Source organism: Eleutherodactylus coqui, chromosome 7, assembly GCF_035609145.1.
Source record: "Eleutherodactylus coqui strain aEleCoq1 chromosome 7, aEleCoq1.hap1, whole genome shotgun sequence".
Taxonomy (NCBI): Eukaryota; Metazoa; Chordata; class Amphibia; order Anura; family Eleutherodactylidae; genus Eleutherodactylus; species Eleutherodactylus coqui.
In genome coordinates, this window is record NC_089843.1 from 167,837,303 (window position 1) to 167,861,289 (window position 23,987).

Sequence of the window (23,987 nt, forward strand, 5' to 3'; positions counted from 1 at the left end):
TTTTGCACTACATCGTAGAAATAAAACACATGGATTGCACATGATTGACATACTGTCCCCACCCCCCCACCCCCCTTCAAATTGACCTGGATGGGTAAATCTTTTCCATAAAACAAGTCAGAATAGTGCATGTGATGAGTGTAGTGGTCCAGTATATCCATTTCTGGCCCCCTTCATAATGTCATATCTTTTGTAGGTGTGCTGTGCAAATTGTCTCGTCCTTCTGTTATGCGTGTGTATTACACAGCTGCAACAAGTGAGGAGTTAAGTGTTTGCAAGAGACTGGGAGATGCTTGCAATCATTTTGTCTTGTCACGTGGTATGAGTGAACTTATAAATGAGTGTTTTAGGCGTGTTGAGAGATTCCATTGCTTCTGGGCTCTTGAGATTGCCAGCCACATGGGGGCACCTTCGACTCCCATGTGGTAAAGAATGGAGGAGAAAGAGCGGTTCCTGATCTTCTGTGTGCGAGTGACTGTGGAGGAGTGAGTCCCAAGAGAGAGAGTGAGCGTGTTGCTGGGAGTCTAGGCCAATTCCCCATGCAGGAGGTACTCACCTACTGCTTGTCCTACATGGCCGTCCTATGCCTGGGATCACCGTTTAGAGGTACTATCCTATTGTCTGCACGTTAATTTTGTGTAAATTGTGCCTCCCACCCGGTGTTTATTGCAAATAAAGTTTTGCCAGGTCCTGTCCATTCCCAGGGACCTTAGGTACATTATACAGTCTGCAGCTCATTTATTTACCGCTGAGGGTTTTTTCGGTGAGTTATCGAACGGTGGCATCACCCATTACAACCCCTATACCTGTTCTCAAGTTTATTGGGCATCCCTCTCCAAGCAGTGTCTGGAAGAGGCCCGGCGCTGCCCTGACCGAGGCTACATGCATCCCTCCGGGAAGGAGCTTGTTGTGGACTTTAAAGGGGTTGTCCCGCGAAAGCAAGTGGGGTTCAGCACTTCTGTATGGCCATATTAATGCACTTTGTAATGTACATCGTGCATTAATTATGAGCCATACAGAAGTTATTCACTTACCTGTTCCGTTGCTAGCGTCCTCGTCTCCATGGAGCCGTCTAATTTCAGCGTCTAATCGCTCGATTAGACGCGCTTGCGCAGTCCGGTCTTCTCCCTTCTGAATGGGGCCGCTCGTGCCGGAGAGCTGCTCCTCGTAGCTCCGCCCCGTCACGTGTGCCGATTCCAGCCAATCAGGAGGTTGGAATCGGCAATGGAACGCACAGAGCCCACGGTGCACCATGGGAGAAGACCTGCGGTCCACCGTGGGTGAAGATCCCGGCGGCCATCTTCGCAAGGTAAGTAAGAAGTCACCGGAGCGCGGGGATTCGGGTAAGTACTATCCGTTTTTTTTTTTTTAAACCCCTGCATCGGGTTTGTCTCGCGCCGAACGGGGGGGGGGGGGGGGGGCTATTGAAAAAAAAAAAAACGTTTTGGCGCGGGACAACCCCTTTAAACCCCCATGGACTGCTGATACGCCTTTTGACGGCCCATGTACAAAAAGAGATCGTGGGGCGACCCCTCTTCATACAGTGCGAGCATCAGCCGTTTATTATAACTTACACCCGCGGGCAATAGCTGTAATCAGCCACGTGCCCAATCATGGCAATTGACCTTTTAAATGCCGCTGTCACTTCTGACAGTGGCATTTATATCCTCCCAAACGATGTTTGGGGGTCCTGTACAGCCCCTGTGTGAGATCGCAGGGAACCGTATGGATGTCATGGAAGCCAGGGTCCTTCTGAAAGGCCCCAGGGCTGACTTAACAGACTGCCTATCAAGCCGTCCCCATGAGGTGGCTTGGTAGACTGCCTGTCAGATTGCAGTATGATTTAATGCTATAGCATTACATCATACTGCAGGAGGAATCAAAGCATCGCTGGTTGTGGTTCCCTAGGGGAGCTTCATATATAATTTTTATTTTTTATAAAGTAAGATCAATAAAGTTTTATTAGTTGTAAAAATAATTAAAGTAAAATCACCCCCCTTTTGCTATATCTATAAACAAAATCATAAAACAAAAATATATAATTGGTATTGCTACGTCCATAAAAGTCTGATCCATTGAAGTTGCGCATTATATACCACACATGGTGAATGTCGTCTGAAAAAAAGAAGAAAGCCAAAAATGCACTTCAGTCTCCCTGTCTCCTAGGGAAAAAAAAAAGCCAACAAAAAGCGATCAAATGGATTCCAAAATGGTACCAACATAAACTATAGGACATCTTGAAAAAAAGAGCCCTCGCACAACTACGTCAACGGAAAAATAAAAGTACGAAAAAAAAAAAGTTGCATCCCTAAGGGGTTAAAATAGCTTAATTTACACAGATTTTCCTGCAGCATGTGGGCGAGATTTCTTGAACTCCCATCCACATTACCTGTAATGTAAAACGTTGCAGGCTTTCTGCCAAAAATTACACGACGTGCGGGCGCACCATAAGGGGAGGTTATCTTGTCTAAACAGACTTAAAGGGGTTGTCCCGCGGCAGCAAGTGGGTCTATACACTTCTGTATGGCCATATTAATGCACTTTGTAATGTACATTGTGCATTAATTATGAGCCATACAGAAGTTATCAAAGGTTTTTTACTTACCTGCTCCGTTGCTAGCGTCCTCGTTCCCATGGAGCCGACTAATTTTCGCCCTCCGATGGCCAAATTAGCCGCGCTTGCGCAGTCCGGGTCTTCTGCTCTCTTCAATGGAGCCGCTCGTGCAGAATGCCGGCTCCGTGTAGCTCCGCCCCGTCACGTGCCGATTCCAGCCAATTAGGAGGCTGGAATCGGCAATGGACCGCACAGAAGAGCTGCGGTCCACGGAGGGAGCAGACCCCGGCGGCCATCTTCAGCAGGTAAGTATGAAGACGCCGGACCGCCGGGATTCAGGTAAGCGCTGAGCGGTTTGTTTTTTTAACCCCTGCATCGGGGTTGTCTCGCGCCAAACGGGAGGGGGGTTAAAAAAAACAAACCCGTTTCGGCGCGGGACAACCCCTTTAAGCTTTAGTTGCTGTTGATTTTTATGTAAAAACATTTTTTCCCCTTCAATGAAATGCACGAACGGAATGGAGAAATGCAAGAAAAGACAGAGGGAGAAAATACTTATTTCAGAACTAGTGCGGCACAATATTTAAAGGGGGTTTTCTAAGCAAATTACTTCTGATTAGGTCTCCTCAGAACAGGTGATCAATGGTTGTTAGGCCAGGATTGCAAAAGGTTGACCCCAGACAATCAGCTGACTGGGTGCTTGCTATCAGCTCTGGGATGTACAGGGATCGGAGTGGAAGCTGCTCCCACAACACCAATGTAGTGTCCTATGCTCATACCTGCAAATGCAGCTAATATTAATTTTTATTGAGACAGCAATCTACAGTTATAAGAGATGCCCATTATACAGGGGGAGTCGCAGCATAGGCTTCCACTTTAACCCCTGTGTATTCTGATGCTGAGAGCTAGCGCCCAGTCGACTGACTGGCAGGGGACCCACGCAGCAGGCCCAACCAATCAACTATTAATGAGTTTTGGGATTTGTATGGAGGGGAATAGGGGTTGTTCAATCCCACGCCATACAATGTGGGTATCGGCTGTCTTACAGCCAACATCCACCCGTAACAGCTCCAATCAGCACTGCCACTGATTGCAGGTGTTAACCGCCTTTAAAATGCCACCGTCAATTGTGACAGAGGTATTTAAAATCCCCAATCGATTTTTTTTTTTTTTTTGTAGGGGGGAGCTTGAATGGCTTCCCCTAGACCCCCTCCCCATGATGAGATCACAGGGTGCCAGCCGGGGGCTTTCTGAAGGTCATTGGGGCTGCCGATGCAGATTGCAGTATAATACTATGATATTACATGACGCTACAGGAGTGATCAAACCATCAAAAGTTCACGTTTGGAATTTCCTCCCCCCACTCCACTATTTCACTCCACTTAGAATTTTTAAATAGTCTTTCAGTACATTAAATAGTGCAATTGAAAAATATAACTTGTGTCACAAAAAGTGGCCATGATTGCTTTGACATACAGTATGTCTATAGTAGCTTCCATACAACTATTCTGATTACTTCTGACTTACCTGGTTTAACATTAGTGACTCCCTCACCTACGCTTTCAACCACTCCAAGACCTTCATGACCCAAAATCACTGGAAATGGGGTTATCATTTTTTGATGAAGTACGCTGTTATCAGTTCCGCAAACGCCAGAAGAAACCATCTGCAAAGTGAGAAAGATGCAAAATAATTTCTGAGTTCTATAACCATGTGGTGCCTCATTGCACAGACTGGACAAAACCAGGACCCGAGCGATAGGCGAGCATAGCTCTTATTGTATAACCTCCATGTTATTTTTCATCCATATGTCCTGAGGACATGATACAGCTGAGGCTGGTGCTGCTTCCAGGGAGCCTGGTGCTAGCAGAAGGTCTGGTTAAAGCAACCTGTTTTACATGTTAGTGCAAATAATCTGTAAATTTATATGTTTTGTCCATCTGTTCAAGTCGATATAATGAGAAACTAAACATAATGTGTAAAGATCAGAAGACCAACATGAATAATTGGAAGGTTCCCCTTCGATGGAGTGATCTATGGTTCGGACACTCATTTATACAGGCTGATAAGTCACTCACATTCATTGTATAAGTAAAAGAGAACGACTGAACAATCGGTCTTTAAACCAAACGATTAGCATGCAGATAAGCCTAAGGCTGCATTCAGATGAACGTATATCGGCTCGGTTTTCACGCCGAGCCGATATACATTGTCCTCGTGTGCAGTGGGGGAGGGGGGGGGGGGGGAGGATGGAAGATCCAGGAGCAGGAACTGAGCTCTCTAATTCTTCCCACTTAGCCCCGGCCCCGGCCCGCCTCTCCCCATAGCAAATAGTGCAGAGGGGCGGAGAGGAGGCAGAGTGGGGGCGGGAGCTCAGTTCCTGCTCCTGGCTCTTCCATCCTCCCACCCCCTGCACATAAGGACAACGTATATCGGCTCGGCGTGAAAACCGAGCCGATATACGTTCGCCTGAATGCAGCCTAATAGTTTGGATAAAGGCTTATCTGCATTCAGAAGCCAGACAAATGATAAAATAGCATAGTTGTAACTCATTTGTTCCCACAATGCACTGCAGAAAGCCAGCGGAACGCCAAGTTTAGCTTCAGGCTCACAAGGGTGTATTTGAGTTGTGGATTACATGGATAACAAGCGGCAAAAACACCGCAATTCAAATTTGCGGATGTTCTATACACTTGTGTAAATTCATTCTGTATAATACGCAGGTTAAAGAAAAAACAAAACCAACACACCACTAGTATGGAAATTGTATGCGTGTAGGAGCTTAGCAGAACAAATGTTGCTTTTTTGCATGCACATTGATATATGTCACTGCACACACACACACACACACAAATTCAAATGGTGAAAGAAACTTATTAAACCAATTGGCCATTAGGTCTTCACCAGTGAGAGCTGATGAAGGAGGGAGGGGGTGCAAATGCACCAGAAAGTAGAACATGCTGTGGGTTATTGTTTTGCATGACTGAGAAAAGAAAAAAAAAATCCTCATGTAAAACAAGTCTTTTGAAATCAATTCGCTGTTTACTGTCCCCATTTGTACAGCTGGTCAGCTGGAAAGATATTTGGAGAATTCAGCAACTGTCAGCTCAAGAGTAGTCATGTCACTCCACCGGCAGAATAGATTATTATCTCGGAAACGCTAGAGGCATATTGGATCACTCCCCCCTATGTACCGAAATCCCTACAGCGGATGCACAGGCCACACAGACATAATTGGCACATGCACCTATTCTGGTTAAGCCTGCTAGGCTTAAATGATAGGATTCCTGACCAAATTACTAGCTTTTTAGAGTGAAATCAACCAGATGCAAATCCTGTATTGCTATGGGAGACACTGAAAGCTTTTACAGGGTGCTCTAAAGTCCTCCATTTCATATATTAAAGGGACCCCTCCCAACACGAGCGGGAGGTGGCATCCAAGTATGTGCGACTAGAGGCAACCTATATGGCGGATCCATCCGCTGATAATGGGGAACAGTGGTTGGGAAAGGAAGGCAATACCTAATCATTCTGCAAGGGAAGGTCTGTAGCAAATCCCTTTTCGCTAAAAAATGCCTTTATGAATTGCAAAACCAATCTAATAGCCCATTAGTGCACCTGGTACATCAAAATTGCACATCATCATCGATATTCGTATCAGATCCGATACTGGAGAGATCCTTAATAAAAAGAACCTATTGGGGTGAGATTTCAGCGTTTCTACAGTGAGCTGTATGCTGCCGGGTTCCACACCACTCAGGAAAAGCTTGTGGACCATTTTTCTGACCTCATCTTTCCTGTACTCACCCCGGCCCAATAGTCACTTAGATGCCCCATTCACATTGCAAGAATTGTCAGAGGCCCTTTTTAGAAATATCCTGTGGAAAGTCACCAGGCCCCAATGGTCTGCCAATTGAGATCTACTCAAAACAAGAGATACTTCTCCTGACACTATTGGCAGCATATAACGTGGCTTACAACAATGGGTCCAAACATAGGATTGTGGTGGGGACAGAGGACCGTGTTGCATTACATGCCGATGATCTTATGATTTTCATGTCCAATCCAGTGGTCTCCTGCCTCACGCCATAGACAGTAACAGATTTGGGTTGTACTCAAACCTACACATTAACTAATCCAAATCTGCCTTAATGCCAGTATCCCTCCAGAGTTTCCTAAGGCTCATGGAATCTCTCTGAGGCCTTCAAATTACTGATGACCAACTCCATTGGCTGAACTCTGGACCTTAATGTCTATCACTTGGTGGTACTAGTTAAATCCAAATTTAGAGTCTGGGGATCCCTACCTATATGAATTGCGGGCCACATTAAATGAGAATGATAGTCCTACCCAAATGCCTTAACATTCTACAGCATATTTTGGGGCCTGTCCCGAGAAGATTCTTCCGGACCATGAACTCACTCATGTTCTCCTTTATATGGGGTAGCTCCCGCCTAAAACCTAAAATCTCCACTCTCCAGAGACCCAAGAGAGCTGTTTCACTTGCACCATGCAGGCCTACAGCCCATTATTGAGGACCCATACAATTCAGCCTGGCATACTGGCCTGGACCTCATGTTTCAGCCAAAATAAGGAAGCTCTCAACCTACGTCAAGGGTCCTAGTTGTCTTGTGAGACCCCAATGGGCTCAAAACACTGTAAACCTTTGACAGCCACATTTAAACAGTTAACAGGGATAATCCAAGCTAGCCCTGATTATAACCGTTGCAGGTAGCTGCCAGAAACTGCTTTATGGTGGGTGGTCCTCAAGGGACTAAAGATGTTGTTTTAATAAAAGTCGGCTTCATACACTATAGTATTGTTTTTCAGATGGAACATGCGTTTATATAAAGAGGGGTTCTAGTCAGGGACAGAGGGGTTAAAAATTATTTTCCCTGCCACCGCCCATCTCCTTGTGTGGGCACAGCAGTAAACCAGTCAGACCAGTTTGCAATGTATTCCTGAGATGCAATTCTGCTATATGTTATGTGATTTTCATTGGTGAATTTTTGCTTTAGGTTGCACGTGTGTCCCCATTTATCATGGCAGTTCTGTGAATTAATGCATCGCCCCACATTATTTTTCACCACAAGTAATTTATTAGTGTGGCGTAAACTGGTTGTGGATAGCCTTGTTGTCCATCTTGAATTACATTCCCTAGGAAATGGGTAGCCAGTGAAAGAATTGGCAGAGGAGAAGTGTGGGAAGAGGTGGATTAACTGGGCAGCAGAGTCGAATATGGATTGGAGTGATGGAAAAATATTTGACTGTAGGCCGCAGAGAAGGATGTTACAGTAGTCTAGGTGGGACATAAGGGCATAGACTAGCATTTCTGTTGACTCAAGGTGGATTCGAGAAATATTTAGAGTCTGATGCAGTAGGAGTTGGTAAGGGCTTGTATGTACAGTTTTGAAGAAATGGTGAAATCCAAGGTCATCCAGAGGTAGTGGACTTGAGACCAGAGAAAGTGTGGAGTCATTATTGCCCCATTTATACAGGTAGACTGTTGGCTAAATGAACTGCATGAGTGGGTGACGGCACTGCTAGTTTGCGCTCATACAGAGCAATTAGAAAGGTAGACCACCACCGAGTATCACTCACTTCGCGTTTATATGCAGCAAGAAGTCAGTGATCCAGCGATGTTTTATACTGGTTGAAAATGAGCAACAAACAAGTTAACGGCTAGGGCACAATGGCTTTGCATTTGCAATCATTAATGCACATTTTCGTTCAAATACATTTTTTTGCATAATTGGCTCTTATGGGTGATTGATAATCCTTCAGAAGAATTGGGAAGGAAAAAACAGATCACCATCTCCCCACCCCATCGAGTTTAAAAATAGGGAGGTAAAAAAGGAGGATAGATCTAATAGATACTACGGTTACAGTATATTGGACATGATTCGATTTACACAACTCATGTGTCCTACAGGATTTTCTCAGCATGCCATATACTACACGTTTTAATTACAGCCCTCTTACCTTTATTCTGACTTCATGAGCTTTTGGTGGAGCCACTTCAATCTCCTCAAGGCTGAGAGGTTTAAAAGGTTCCCAGGCAACAGCAGCCTTGCATTTAATAACCTGAAAAACAAAGTCATTGTTTTGGGTGATGTTTCATATAATTATCTAAGGGTGGTTTCACATCTGTGCCCGGGGTTCCACTTTACTGCTCCATTCAGGGAGCAGCAAACGTTAATTCCCGTGGCTGAATGGCTCCGTCCCAGTATGGAACTGAGCAGCGCCAAATGTATCCCATTGACTACAATAGAGGTCCGTTCAGTTTCCGCTCAGGTGCCACATTTTCTCCTGGCATTTTAAGCCTTGTAATGGAGGTTCATACACGAATGTGAAACTGGCCTATCACAATCATTATGTTGAACGTGGAAGACTTAACATTGAATTTATAACTAGCCACGTCAAGCCCGCCGACAAGGGCAGGGCTGTGGTCATAATGGACTCAAATACTTTAATGAGGTGAACAGACAGATAAATGATGTGGAGGTATATGAACTGAGAGGCAATACAAATTCAGTTTCAGACACAATTAAAGATACTAATTGATGAGGCATTCTTGTTGGGTATCATAGATAAGAAGTCTGCGTGGGCTTTATTTGGGTCCCATCTAAGAGTTCCCAGTATTTATACACTTCCAAAGATTTGTAAAAATCTGAAAGAGCCTCCAGGTAGGCCTATAATCTCCAGCAAAGGCTCCTTGTTTGGTAATGTATCTGTTTCTTGACTGGATACTCGAAAATGGGCAGTCGGTGCAGCATCATATATCAGAGACACAAGCGATATATCTAAAATTAAAGAAACTGAAGGACATAGTGAGACCACCATGGTCACCATGGATGTGGTCTCACTGTTTGCGATTACCCACGATAAAGGTATTCTTGTTGTATGAGACTCATGTTGTCTTCACTCATCTAATTGGGGAAACAATACTGTGAACTTTGTAATTGCCATTCTAGAGCTCATTTTGAAGAACAATTTTTTTTATCTGTGGTGAGAAATTTTGTCACCAATGCTGTGGGACTGCCATGGGTTTGAACGTGGTCCCTACCTACACAGATTTTATTGAAAGAACACACATGTATACCTCCCCATCCTGGCAGTTTATATGCAGATTGTGGTGGTATATTGATGATGTGTTTATGGTGTGAAAAGGGTCATGTTGGGAACTCAGGCAGAGTTAAATAACATCTATCCAGAGCTTAAAGGGGTTGTCCCGCGGCAGCAAGTGGGTCTATACACTTCTGTATGGCCATATTAATGCACTTTGTAATGTACATTGTGCATTAATTATGAGCCATACAGAAGTTATAAGAAGTTTTTCACTTACCTGCTCCATTGCTAGCGTCCTCGTTTCCATGGTTGCCGTCTAATTTTTGCCGTCTAATGGCCAAATTAGACGCGCTTGCGCAGTCCGGGTCTTCTGCTTTTCTCAATGGGGCTCCGTGTAGCTCCATGTAGCTCTGCCCCGTCACGTGCCGATTCCAGCCAATCAGGAGGCTGGAATCGACAATGGACCGCACAGAAGCCCTGCGGTCCACCGAGGGAGAAGATGCCGGCGGCCGTCTTCAGCCGGTAAGTAAGAAGTCACCGGAGCGCGGGGATTCAGGTAAGCGCTGTGCGGATTTTTCTTTAGGTCCCTGCATCGTGGTTGTCTCGCGCCGAACGGGGGGGGGGGGGGGGGGTTGAAAAAAAAAAAAAAAAACGTTTCGGCGGGGGACAACCCCTTTAAATTTACTTTAGCATACTCTACGAAAGAACTACAATTTTTGGATGTGTTAGTGTATAAAAAAAAAAAATAGCTTTATACCAACATTTTCACCAAACGCACAGATCGTAATAACTTATTCGCATACAATAGCTACCACTCTCAGGAAATGCTGAAATCGCTCCCATGGAGCCAGCTCCCGAGAGTTTGAAGAATTGTGAATGATGAAAATGTCGATGTTCGACTTGAAGAAATGTATAATAGGTTTATTGCAAGGGGTTACCCACCTTCCCTCATCTCCACGATGTCTCAGAAGGCTAGACAACTGACACAAGAAGAGCTATTAATCTTTAGAAAGAAAAGTCTAAAGTACAAAGAATACCATTTGTGTCCACTTATGGACCTAATAGTGGTCATAGCTCTGATATTTTGAGACGGTATTGGCCGATAATAATGAGGAACTGTTCGCATATTAAGAAGTTTCAACAAATGCCAATAATGGCATATAGGCGTGGCTCTAATCTGAGGGACTGTCTGGTACGCTCATATCCACGGCACTTAGGTTAAAAGACAAAGTGTTTTTGCCTCTATTAAATAAAGTAATTTTCCATGCCTTAGTTGTGCTTGTTGTGGAAATAAGTAAAAGGGGATAGGTTTTTTCATCCATCAATACGACAAGCTTCTGGAATCAAAGCAAGATATACATGTAGGTTGAGTTATGTGGTTTGTGTGATCTCATGTCCATGTGGTCTCCTCTGTGTGGGGGAAGACCACAATGGAAATACATTCATGGATCACAAAACATAAAAGCATGATTAGAACTAGGAATATGGACCTCCCTATTCCTAAACACTTTGTGGATAAATGACAGTGTATGGCAACTCAAATACAGAGTGGTCGACCATGTACCCATCATCAGGGGAGGGGATTGCTTACATCTACTTAACAGAAAAGAGGCAAAATGGATATGGGACCTCAATGTACTTAGTCCAAAAGGGCTAAATATCGAATACAATGTTCTTCCATTTATATAGTATTCTGGTTCAGACAGCCTCTACTGACACCATTGTTTATGTGTAGTATTGACTTAGAAGCAAGGTTTTTAACTAGGTGTTTGTGATATTTCTACAGATGTAGGCTCTTCTCTGCTATTAAGTGGGTGGATTGCTCTCACATCGTCCCATGCTGCAACATACTGGAATGAAGTATCTCATGCCCACGACCTCCAAAGAATTCCTTTATAAATAAAAGAGTCCATTTGTCAAGTAAATTTGATATGCATGTTGAATAAATACTTTTTAAAAAAAGTTTCACCAACTTTAGTTGTAACACTTTATAGATCACAGATAACTTTAACACCTAGGATTGAAATAAGAATATAGATTTCAGCATTTATATTGATTTCTTTGACATCATGAGAATACAGGTGGATTTGGTCTTTGGGAAGGATGTATCACATATTAAATACTGACGTGATTTATATTCTGGTGCATCTTTTTACTTATTTTTCAGTATCCAGTAAACAAGACTAAATTCACACAGTGACTGGCCCTCCTATCTTTTTAGGGATCTGGTGTGTTACGGTTCTGTCCATTTGTCAGAAGGACATAGGGCTACTTACTTGGTTACTATGTGTGATATAACAATAATGTTTTCAAATAATCAAGTGGTAGAAGAGGGGATTACATAACTGTAGGATATGGAAGATATAGATATAAATGATGACTAACATTACAGTAGTGCTTTGCATGACTCTATACCAATGGGAATATATAATAGATCCCCTCCTGCAGCCATGACTAATATGCAGTTATATGATTAAGCTGCAGTAATAGCGCAAGGGAAACTGCATATAGTGCTATAGTGAATCTGTTAGGTCGCTATGTTAACAGTGCCTCTAACATTATTGGATTACGACAACATGGCCATGTGGATTGCGCGCCCTGATGGGAGAATAGTGATGATGATGGCACTCCTAGCGTCCATGGTAACAGAAGAGTGAGATGATGTACAACATGTCATGGGAGCCTTCTGGATTCTCGCGCAATAGGCTGATGGTAACATTGGTACGGACATTGTATGGCAGCGTGAGACGGCAGAGAGCAATCTTAACCAGAGGAGGAGTTAGGCATTTACACAGTTGTTTTAGGTTTTTAATTTATGTAATGTTGTGTAATTGGTCTATGGCTCTTTATAAGGGCTCCTACCGAATTGCTTTTTTTTTTTTTTTTTTACGCGATTGTCAGATTGTTAGAAAGTCCCATTGACAATCATGTAAAAGAAAAAAAAAAAGTGGGTAAAAGCCCTAAGGGTGATTGTATGTTGTAATTGTGAAGGAATAAATATACATCTTTTGGGATGCTTTTGCATCGGCACCATAACCCTGCTGTCCTGCGCACTTTTATCCATTATTGGTTTCATTGGGCTTGAATCCTGCCCTCAGCGGGGCATACAGATCCCATTTATTTCCTGGTAAGAGGCGTGCTGCTGATACAAGACTAGATTATAACCGGCCATGTTAGCATGGAAATGTTATGTAATAGTTTGCCCTGTGGACATTTCCATAATTACACAGCTGCAACTGTCAATAGCAAGTTGGTATCCGCCAGGTACAACAATCAGCATGCACTAGCAACCATGATTGCCTAAGCACACTGGGAGTTGTAGTTCCACAAAGCTTACTATTTGTGAAAATATGTAAATTTCAATTGTATTTACAAATAACATCACTTTGCTATGGTTTAGGCATGTGAATGTATCATGTATACCAAGAGACAGATTTCTGCATGTCATGCATTGATTCAATAACATAAGGTAAAGCACCTGTCTTGGATCGGCAACTTTCTAAGTAGGCAGAACTATGGAGAGAAGTCAGTAAAGTCTATAAGTGTATTTACACACAGCATGAAGCGCAATTACGGGTTTTGGTGCATTTTTAACTGCAGATATGTCTTGTAGAATGGCTATTTTGTGTTTTTTGTTTTTTTTTACTGCAGACTTTAATTGAGGAATTACATCTCCTGTAGATTAGAAATCCACAGCAACAATTTTCACAAGATGTTCTTAAATCTGCAGCAAAATGCACCCAAATCCGTAGCTGTGGAATTCCATGCCAAAATCCACAGGTGTAACTGCAGATTTTTATGCAGAATTACAGGCAGGTTTCCAGCCACTTTTAATTCTGCACTTAGCCTGTGTATTTTGGTGCAGAGTTTACTGCGGCGTGAGGTGCGTTCTGTGGCGTAATTCCAGCCCATGTGAGATCCCTAGTAAGAACATAGTTTAGCAGGACCAATTCTATCCCAATGAAAGTGCCTAAGGCCTCATGTCCACAGGGAAAATCAGATCCGCTACGGATTCTACATGGAGAATCTGCAGCGGGTCCCTCCTGCCCCGCGGACATGAGCGCTGAAAATAACAATAAATGAGGATAAACTCACCTCCCATCCGCTCCGTTTCTTCTCTTCGCGGCGGCGTCATCTTCTCTCGTCGCGGCCGGATCTTCATTCTTCGGCTCGGCGGATGTGCATGATGATGTCGGTGACGTGCCCCGCGCATGCGCCGGGCCGAAGCAAAATGATCCGGCCGCGACTGAGAGAAGATGACGCCGCTGCGAAGAGAAGAACCGGAGCGTGTGAGTAAACTCTGATTTTTGTGTCCCGCGGATCCGGACGGCTTCCATAGGCTTCAATAGAAGCCCGCGGGAGCCGTCCCCGCGGGAGACCCGCATGAAAATGGAGCATGGTCCAGATTTTTTCATGCTCCATTTTTTTTAAAATCACTTTTATTGACGATCCGCGGGTATTTATCTACCCGCGGGTGGTCAATGCATCCCTATGGGATGCGGATCCGCGCGCGGGAGAAGAGTTAAAATCCGCTGCGGATTTTAATTCTTATTTTCCCTGTGGACATGAGGCCTAAGGCCTCATGTCCACGGGGAAAATCGGGCCCGCTACGGATTCTACATGGAGAATCCGTAGCGGGTCCCTCCTGCCCCGCGGACATGAGCGCTGAAAATAAGAATAAATGACAATAAACTCACCTCCCATCCGCTCCGTTTCTTCTCTGCGTCGCGGCCGGATCTTCTTTCTTCGGCCGGCGGATGAATTCGTCACGCCGGCGGCACGTCGTCGACGTGCCGCGCGCATACGCCGGGCACATCCGCCGAGCCGAAGCAAGGGAGATGCGGCCGTGAGGAAGAGAAGACCTTCCCGGCCCGCTGCGGGTGAGTAAATGCTTTTAAATTCCTATTTTAGGTCTCCCGCGGATCCGGACGGCTTCCATAGGCTTCAATAGAAGCCCGCGGGAGCCGTCCCCGCGGGAGACCCGCATGAAAATGGAGCATGGTCCAGATTTTTTCATGCTCCATTTTTTTTTAAATCACTTTTATTGACGATCCGCGGGTATTTATCTACCCGCGGGTGGTCAATGCATCCCTATGGGGTGCGGATCCGCGCGCGGGAGAAGAGTTAAAATCCGCTGCGGATTTTAATTCTTATTTTCCCCGTGGACATGAGGCCTAAGGCTTCATTTAAACCCTGTTTTCACCTCAAGCCAAGGGGGGGAAAAAACATTCTAGGGCTTCTGCAGAAGGGGCAATTTTGCGTGCATTTTCAGTTGTACAAACCTCAGAGTAGAACCCTTTGATTTCAATGGATTCCCTCACATTCAGCGTTTGTCACACTTGCGGAGATATATGTGACATGCTCTATTTTTTGTGCGCATTTGCGCACTTAAGACACCATAGGAGCATAACAACGGCCAATTAGGCTACTCAGCCTGTTCAATCATGGCATAGGTGGGTCTCGTGCCAATGTGAACGGGCCCAGCAGTGTAGAAGAGTACACTAGGCTGCGGGGATACACACATGATAGCCGGCAATAGGGCTCTCTTCATAGCGCAATTGTCACGCATACACGTGTCTGCAAGAGTTCTATATATAAATTTTAAAGTTTGTTTTTTGTCAAAACAGACGGCACTAAAAATACCAACATAAATGCTACATGTAAACCTAACCTGAAGAGCTTTTCAACACACTTATGAACAAATGACAGACAAGGCACTGCGGAGGCCCAAAGTCCACGTGTGGATTTTAATTATAAAATCTGCACGTCTCCTGCAGCTCCAGAAGCTCATAGCACATTAGCATCCGCAGGTCAAATAAATGCATGTGATTTTTTTTTTCCCCAGGTGCACAGATCGCTCGTGCGGCAAACAATCGCACCATTCTCCATTTTTTTTTCTGTGGATCTCCCGCACAAATGGCTCCCATTGTGCTTTGCCGTGGGAGAGCAAGAGATTTTTTATTTTTTTTTAAACTGTGCACGGGGAGCACATTAGCCAGTCAGAAGAAAGACCTGGGCGCGATGGAGGGGAGACCCACAGCGTACGGGCAGGTGAATATAATGACATTTTTGGCCTTATTGCTGTGGGCACAGGTGGAGACATGAGGCCTTAGGTTGAAGTCACACGACATTTTTTGTAGCAGTTTTTCAGGGGGTTTTTTTTGGCCAAACGAGGAAACAAGTTTTCCTGCTTTTTAGATCCACTTCTTTGTTTTGCTCTAAGGCCTCCTTCCCACGAACGGATTTACGCCGCGTAAATTCGCGGCAAAAATCCGCTGCGTTGCCCCCTGCTACTAGGTTCTATTGAACCTAATAGCTCAATGCTCACGATACGGAATTCCACTGCGGAATTTCGCACCGTAAAATCTCCCGTCCTCACCCGCAGCATGTTCTATTTGCCGCGGGTGTACGCGCTGACGGCTTCCATTGCAGTCAATGGAAGCCGTCCGTTCACGCTATCTCCCGCTGTAACCAGCGGAAGATAGCGTAAAAAAACGCTTTCCCGCCTACCGCTGCCGCGTCATATGACGCGGCCGGCCGCGTCATGTGACGCGGTGGGCGTGTCACATGACGCGACGGCGGTGGGTGGGGAAGCGTCTTCACGCTATCTTCCGCTGGTAAGTATGGGGTCTCTGGGGGGCGCCGTGACGGGCTTCACTGCGGAATATTCTGCGGCTTGTGTGAAGCCGGCCTAACCCTGCACAACTGATTTGAGCCTACTTGAAGAATTGGGTAGCTGTCACACAGGCAGTAAATGCTGCGGGACTTCTGCAGGGTTTACAGTTCGAGGCAAGTGAATGAGACTTTACTAACCTCCTTTAAAAAGGTCACAGATTGCTTCTGCTGCGGAGCATGGAATTTGAAAACACTGCGCTTTTGAGTTCTGCAGCATGTTTATTTATGTTGTGTAGAGATGAGCGAACGTACTCGGTAAGGGCGATTTCGCAATCGAGCACCACGATTTTCGAGTACTTCATTACTCGGGTGAAAAGTACTCGGGTGCGCCGGGGGCCGGGGAGAGGCGTGGCGGCGCGGGGGGTAGCAGCGGGGAATAGGGGGGAGCCCTCTCTCTCTCCCTCTCCCCCCCACTCCCCGCTGCAACCCCCCGCGCCGCCACGGCGACCCCCGAATTTTTTCGCCCGAGTACGGAAGTACTCGAAAATCGCGGTATTCGGGCGAAAAAGGGGCGTGGCCGAGCACGTTCGCTCATCTCTAATGTTGTGGAAACTGCGCATATCGGCTGCGGATTTTCACCATAAAGATCAATAAGTAACATAAAATCAGCACAAAAAAAAATGTAATGTTTAGAGATGAGCGAGCACCAAAATGCTCAGGTGCTCGTTACTCGAGCCGAGCTTTTTGTAATGCTCGAGAGCTCGTTTCGAGTAACGAACCCCATTGAAGTCAATGGGAGACCCGAGAATTTTTTAGTGTGAACGATGCTCGGTAGCTGCCTGACTTGTTTTCAATGGAGCCACGGCTTCTGCCGGCGGCTCCATTGAAAACAATAGTCTGCCGGCACCCCTGAAATGTTAGTGTAAAAAAAAAAAAAACCTTACCTCTCCACCGCTGCCTTGTCCCGCGGCGATGCAGAACACATCTGCCGTGTGCGGCAGATGTTTCCTGCATCCCTGTAAGGAAAAAGAATTCCCTGCTGCACCTGCCACATCTGTGACAGATGCAGCAGAGGAATTCTAAATCCCTGCAGGGAATAAAGGATTCCCTACCGCAGCTGTCACACATGACAGCTGCGGTGGAGGATCCTGCTGCCGGCACCCCTGAAATATTTTTCAGAGAAGGGCTTTAAATATAAGTCCTTCCCTGACAAACAAAAAGAAAAGTGTTAAAAAAAAAATTTACATACTCACCTCCCTTCGGCTCCCGGACTCAGGAGCATCTTCTCCTGGCTGTCCCCGGCTCTATAGATGTCAGCTATCAGCAGGCGGGGATTTAAAATCCCCAGCTGCTGATAGCTCAGAACTACTAAGCCAGGGACAGCGGCAGGAACCGCGGCTGAGCCCCTGCAGGTGAGTAAGTATTCTTTTGAATTTTTGACACAATTTTAAATGTTTTTTCAGGGAAGAGCTTATGAAGCTCTTCCCTGAAAAGCCATTGACTGCTGCCAGGGCTCAGTGGCAACTTCTGCTGCTGTCCCCGACTCTATAGTTCTCAGCTATCAGCAGCTGGGGATTTAAAATCCCCGCCTGCTGGTAGCTCTGATTGTGATTGGAGATCTTCAGAGCCGGGGGCAGCCGAAGGGAGGTGAGTATGTATTTTTTTTTGTGTTTTTTTTTACCACTTTTCTTTGTTTTTCAGGGAAGGGCTTATATTTAAAGCCCTTCCTGAAAAACATTTCAGGGGTGCCGACAGCAGGACCTCCACCCCAGCTGTCATGTGTGATAGCTGCAGTATGTGTGACAGCTGCGGTAGGGAATCCTTTATTCCCTGCAGGGATTTAGAATTCCTCTGCTGCATCTGTCACATATGTGGCATGTGCAGCAAGGAATTCTTTTTCCTTGCGGGGATGCAGGAAACATCTGCCACACGCAGCAGATGTGTTCTGTATCCCGTGGGACATGGCAGCGGCGGAGAGGTACGTTTTTTTTTTAAATTTTTTTTTTTTATGCTAAAATCTTTCTTTTTCAGGGAAGGGCTTATATGTAAAGAGAAAAAGAAAAAGAATGCAGGGGTGCAGACAGCCATTTTTTTTTTTAATGGAGCCGCGGCTCCATTGAAAACGTGGGGAAATTTTTATTGAGTCCCCCCCCGTGGTACTCGTCTCGAGTAATGAGTATCTCGAGTAGGCTAATGCTCGAACAAGCTTCAAGCTTGGACGAGCATGCTCGCTCATCTCTAGTAATGTTGCATTTTTTTGCTGCCTTTCTGCTGTGGAAACGTACTGAATCTGCTTCAAAATCCGAGTATGTTGAGAGCTGAAAATAAAGTTTGCTAGTGCAGGAACTCCGGCTCCCATATCACAAAAACACAACAAATTCCGCAGAAGAAAAACTTGTACATAAAAGAGCAACTTCACATACAAAATACATGCACCAAATTTTTCAAAGCTCGATAACTCCGGTCAGAAGCAGAAAACCAACAGTAATTCCACAGCAGCTCAGATGTACCCTGTGAGGCCTTCCACATACCGCCTGGTTGACACAATGCTGTTTTCTACATCTGTATAAAAGCTGCTCTTTCCTCTAGCCTTGTAAGCAGCTTATGTAATACATTATGTACAGTCACACAGACCATGCAAAATAGCCATTTCTGAATATCTACATTATGCCATATTGAAACATCAGCAATAAAAGGAAGAATATAAAACATTTCCTCCTGTTCATCAAGCGAGCCCGACTCCCCGTAATGTTGTACATTCCTCTTCTCTAAGATACAAATTAGTCACAAACCGGGAAGATCCATTTTCTACAAAGTATTACAATAATGTAGAAAGTAACACAAACCACCCATCTTCCTTCATAAAACTCCTCACAAACCTAAAGAAACAAAGTTCCTGGAAGAGAAGGAAGCAGCTAAGAAGAAAGCAGGCAGCAGAGTAATGTTAGAATGGGAATAGTAGAATACCTTTCCTGCGGTGCTCATGGTGCTGGCAGTTGTAGTTGCAGTCTCCAGTGTTCTGCCCTCTGATTCTGTAACAAGCTTGTGTTGCTGTGTCCCATTTAAGTATGCGCCCCGCCCTGAGGTTTTCTCTCAGCTATGCCTCCTTGGCAGCTTTACAACTTCTGCCTGGATAAGATTTTGACAATGTCATCCACTGTAAGCAAAAAGTGAGTTATACTGCTCAAAAGTTAGTATTTCTTTAAGGGCTCCCACACACTTGCGTTTGCGTTTTTTAACGCAATTGTCAATGGGACTTTCTAATGCTAAAAACGCAACACAATGCACCAAAAACGCAAGTTGCGTTGCGTTTTTAACATTAGAAAGTCCCATTGACAATCACATTAACAAAAAACGCAAACGCAAGTGTGTGGGAGCCCTAAGGCTTCCTTTACTCAATTTTTTTTGTCGCTGTTTGATTTTGCTTTACAAAAAATGCCAGGATTTTCATGTGTCTTTTGCAATTGTTTTGTGGGTGTTTTTTTCTCTAATTCATGATTTTTTTTCATGCATTTTCCAGTCCTATAGAGATGCCTATGGTCAAACTCATTAAAAACCACTGCAGCTAGAGCATGTTTAAAAACGATAAATACATTTTACACATTATTTTTTTTTATTCCAATGATTTTTATTGGTATTTTTATTAACATAACATACAGGTGTAATTATGGTTGTGGACATCAGTATTAAATACAAAGGATAGATTATACATTCTCATAGGCTTGGGGTATTGATGGATGGTAGAATTAGGGCGCCCACCCACTGGCGTTTTTTTTCACTGCGAAATTCGCAGGTTTTTTTTCTGCAGGGGGTCTATGGGACTTGTAATGTAAAAATCGCGATCGCGATTTGCGCGATCGCGAATTTAGCTTTGCATGTCCCATAGCCCAAAGACCCCTACAGAAAAAAAAAACGCTGCGAATTTCGCAGTAAAACAACGCTAGTGGGTGGGCACCCTTAGGGGAGGAGTTTAGTTTTTAGATTAACAGAGGATAACGGTTGAGTCATACGTTTGTCATTGAAGGCATCTAGTTTCCCACCTTGGACTGCTAGCAATTTTTCATATAAGCAGTTGTTTGAAACTATCAGGGCGCATTCACACGTCCGTATATCGGCTGGGTTTTCAGCCCGGCCGATATACGGCGTCCCTCTCTGCAGGGGGAGGAGGCTGGAAGAGCCAGGAGCAGTGCACTGAGCTCCCTCCCCCTCTCCGCCCTTCGACGCTAATTTCAATGAGAGGTGGTGGGACAGCGGTGGGGCTAAACTCAGAGATGTAGCTCCAGAGGATGTCAGTGCTGAGCAGCAAAAGGGCCTGGCCCGGACTACTTTTAATTTAGGCTGAAGGGAAGAGTGATTTCAAGAGACGGAACACCCACCGAACCCCACAGACTAGAAAGTAGTGGGCAGCTCCAAAATATATGAAAAGGGTACATTTGTTCAAATAACATTGGTCCATGCTCCATCTATTGGAATGCTGCATGTCACGTAGCAAATATCAGCAACTGTGGACTCCACATTCTTTTTCACCACCCAGTGCTTGCTTTATTCTCTCATATTAAGGTTGCCTGCACACCAGTGGGTCGGATCTTGCATGCGGTTTCCCGCAGCGGAATACGGCCCTGGCAGCAGCAACATCCTTTTTTTGTACTGCGGATGGTCCGCACGGCTCACCCTTGGACATGCAGAGCTCAGTTTTTTTTTTTTTAAACTCTTGCTTTTCCTGCGTCATTGCCAAGCCATGACTCGGAGTCCACAACTTTTTTGCATTGTCAATTGCGGAAGGACTTCGGATCACACGGCTTCCATTGACCTTAATGGAAACTGTCCACATGGAATCTGCTTAGAAATAGAGCATGCTGCGATTTTTCCTATGTGAGCGGAAACCACAGTTGGTCTCCACTTGTGTGCAGGAAGAATCACTTCTCCATAGCATGCTATGGATGATATTTGCTGTGGAACCCAGAGGTGGACGCCCGCTCTGGATTCCGCAATGCAAATCCGTTTGTACTGCGTACAATTCTGGTCACCAGTGCTCAGGAAAGATGTCACAGTGCTTGAGGGGATTCAAAGAAGGGCAACTAAACTAATACATGGAATAACGGGACTGGAATACCCAGAGAGGCTAGGGGCTTATCTTTACAGGACATCGCAACCAGTAGACTGAAACAAACTCCTGGCCCGTTGACGTGGATACTGGATTCTGAGACCCCAGACTGAAAAACACCGGTGTAGAGGTAAGAGCTTATCTTACTATTATACAGTCTGGATTCTTTTGATCTGTGTGTCTCTAACGGACTAGAGGTTGGTTGTTGCCTGTTTCCTATATTTTCTGCCCCGTCCATATTTTAGAGTGAATAAGTTCATTTAACTGTCCTAGACGGAAGAACTCACTCATTGGGACTTAAAGAGTCATGTTGTCTGTATTGGAGATTGAAATAATTGTTATTGTTATAGTCTCATTTCTGGCAGTCATATTCTTACTCTGGATCTGTTATAATATTACTAAAAGTTCCCTAAGAGGCGAAGTCTGGTCTCCCCTGAATCCTAGTGTTTGAAGTTGACCACGTTTTAGTTCTGTAAATCTATTCCGGGACAGGGAACTGTGTGTTCCCAGATAGTCTCAGTGATTATCTTAGTTTACTGTGTGAAATATACGTCCTGTATACTTAGTGAAGAATAGTTGGAAGTGGTCAAGATGGGTTCTGAACAATCTAAGATATATCAGACTCCTATTGAGATAATTAAAGATAGAGAAGGGGAGGACATTTGCAGACAAGCCTATAAAGTTTACAAACGTATAGGCCTCAAGAAGGCGGGAACATTCAATTATGAATTTTGGTCACAATATGAGGATAAGCATAGAAAGGAGATAAGAAAAAAGGGTTTGGAAAAAGGCATGAAGGCCATTCTGGACTGCTCTAAAACAGCAGAAGACGAACACTGGGACTCCGAGTCCCGAGGCGAGGGCATTTTAGTTTATTGTCCTATGGCCCGGCCACCAATAGACGTTCCCATGGAAACCCCTACGGTTCCATTAGTCTCTCCTGTCGTCCCGGCCGCTCCACCAATGTCTCCAAATAATCCCTTTAATTCTCTGTATCCCAATTTGCCACCCCTGCCTCCTACGTATCCACAGGCTACTGCCCAGATGGATACACCTCCCTACAGCCCTCAATCAGGATCCCCGGGCCCTGAAGTAAATAGAGGTCCGGCTTGGGACTGTCCACGTTGTGGTCAACAGAATGCCTGTTTTAAAGAAATCTGTACGGTATGTGACACTCCACGTCGCAGGGATCAGTGTAGACAACCGATTCCCTTATTCCCAGTTACAACCTCCACTACCCATTATAGAGAACCAAACAGACCGAGTCCACCATTGGGCATGGTCAGACAAGAGGACACCGACAGACCATCGTCTTCTAATGACAGACCCACGGACGCACATAGACCAACTCCCGGGTCTACAGTCACTACATGGCGACCCTGGAGCGCCACAGACCAGATGGCACTGTGTCAGCAACTGCCCGATCCCCAGACAGAGCCAGCAGCTTTCCATAGAAAGTTGGAAGTCATACAGAAAAACTACTCTGCCACTTGGACAGATATGGAATGTCTTATGAATGTAAAATGTCCTCTGGGCCTTTACAATAGTATTGCTCAATTTTGTGGTCTTGAAGATCGCCCAGATGACCCCCAGACATTACTTAGTGGTACTCAATATGTGGACAAGGTTAAAGCCTGGTTTAAGGACAAAGCCCAAGAGAGACGTACAGCCCTAACCCAGTGTAGACAGAACAAGGGCGAGTCTATTGAATGTTACTTTGGCCGTTTAGAGGAAGTTGGCAGAGATCTGGGTTTATATGATTGTCCAAAAGCAATACGTAATGCTGCTTTTTGTGAAGCCTTTATGCAAGGAATAGATAAGCGCCTGTCCGAACGCGTTAAAGCATGTACCCCCGATTGGCGACAGGCCAGACCGCGTGATCTATATAAGAAAGCTGTAGGATTTGTCATGGACACAGAAGACCACGCAAAGGGTGTTATGGTTAAACATTACACCATGGAGGGGGACACAGCCCGACTTAACGACCCCAGGCGGGAGACCCGTAAGTGTTATAACTGCGGGAAGACTGGACACTTGGCCCGTAATTGTAGAGCCCCTAAACGCACTAGACAGAACATGTTAGACGAAAGGGGGCAACAGGGAAGTACGGCCAATACCACATCATCCCGCCCACAGGGAAATAACGGGTATACCAATTACCAATGAAGGTCTGGCACTCCTTCCCCCGTGTCCCTTATAGTTACTGACGCACGTGGGCCACAAATTTTTCAGCCTCTAAAAATTCAGGGGAAGGAGGTGCCCTTTTTAATTGACACAGGGGCCACTAAATCATGTGTCAGTACCTCACAAGTCAATGACCTTAGTATTCCCCTCTCAGACTCCATAGCCATAGCCGTTGGAGTGTCCGGTGAACCAACACCCATGCGTGAGACCGAGCCCATAGAAGTCTCTTTTCAAGGGTCACGAGTCCTCACTCGCTTCCTGGTGTCACCCGCTGGGGATTGCATCATGGGAACCGATGTGATGGGACCCCTGGGGTGCTGTATTCAGCTCCATCCTTCCGGTGAGGCTCATGTCAGTACCTCTGCGGCCGACCACCAAGTATTCTGTCTCATGGCAGCAGACTTGGTCACTCCGTCTCCTTCTTGTACTGTATATGTGTTGACCCCAGAAGATACACAGGTTCTC

At 45.2% G+C, this 23,987-nt stretch overlaps 1 protein-coding gene across 1 annotated transcript in view; it reads right to left on the reverse strand.

The window, feature by feature from the left end:
- Positions 1-19,323, reverse strand: part of LOC136572945 (NADP-dependent alcohol dehydrogenase-like) — a 37,369-nt gene extending 18,046 nt beyond the window's left edge. Inside the window, exons 1-3 of the mRNA XM_066573988.1 lie at positions 19,202-19,323; positions 8,534-8,635; positions 4,079-4,217 (exon numbers count right to left, since the gene is read on the reverse strand). Of these exons, the coding sequence (XP_066430085.1) occupies positions 4,079-4,217; positions 8,534-8,635; positions 19,202-19,219 (259 nt within the window). The 5' untranslated portion in view covers positions 19,220-19,323. The remainder of the gene's footprint in view (positions 1-4,078; positions 4,218-8,533; positions 8,636-19,201) is intronic.
- Positions 19,324-23,987: the final 4,664 nt, after the last annotated feature.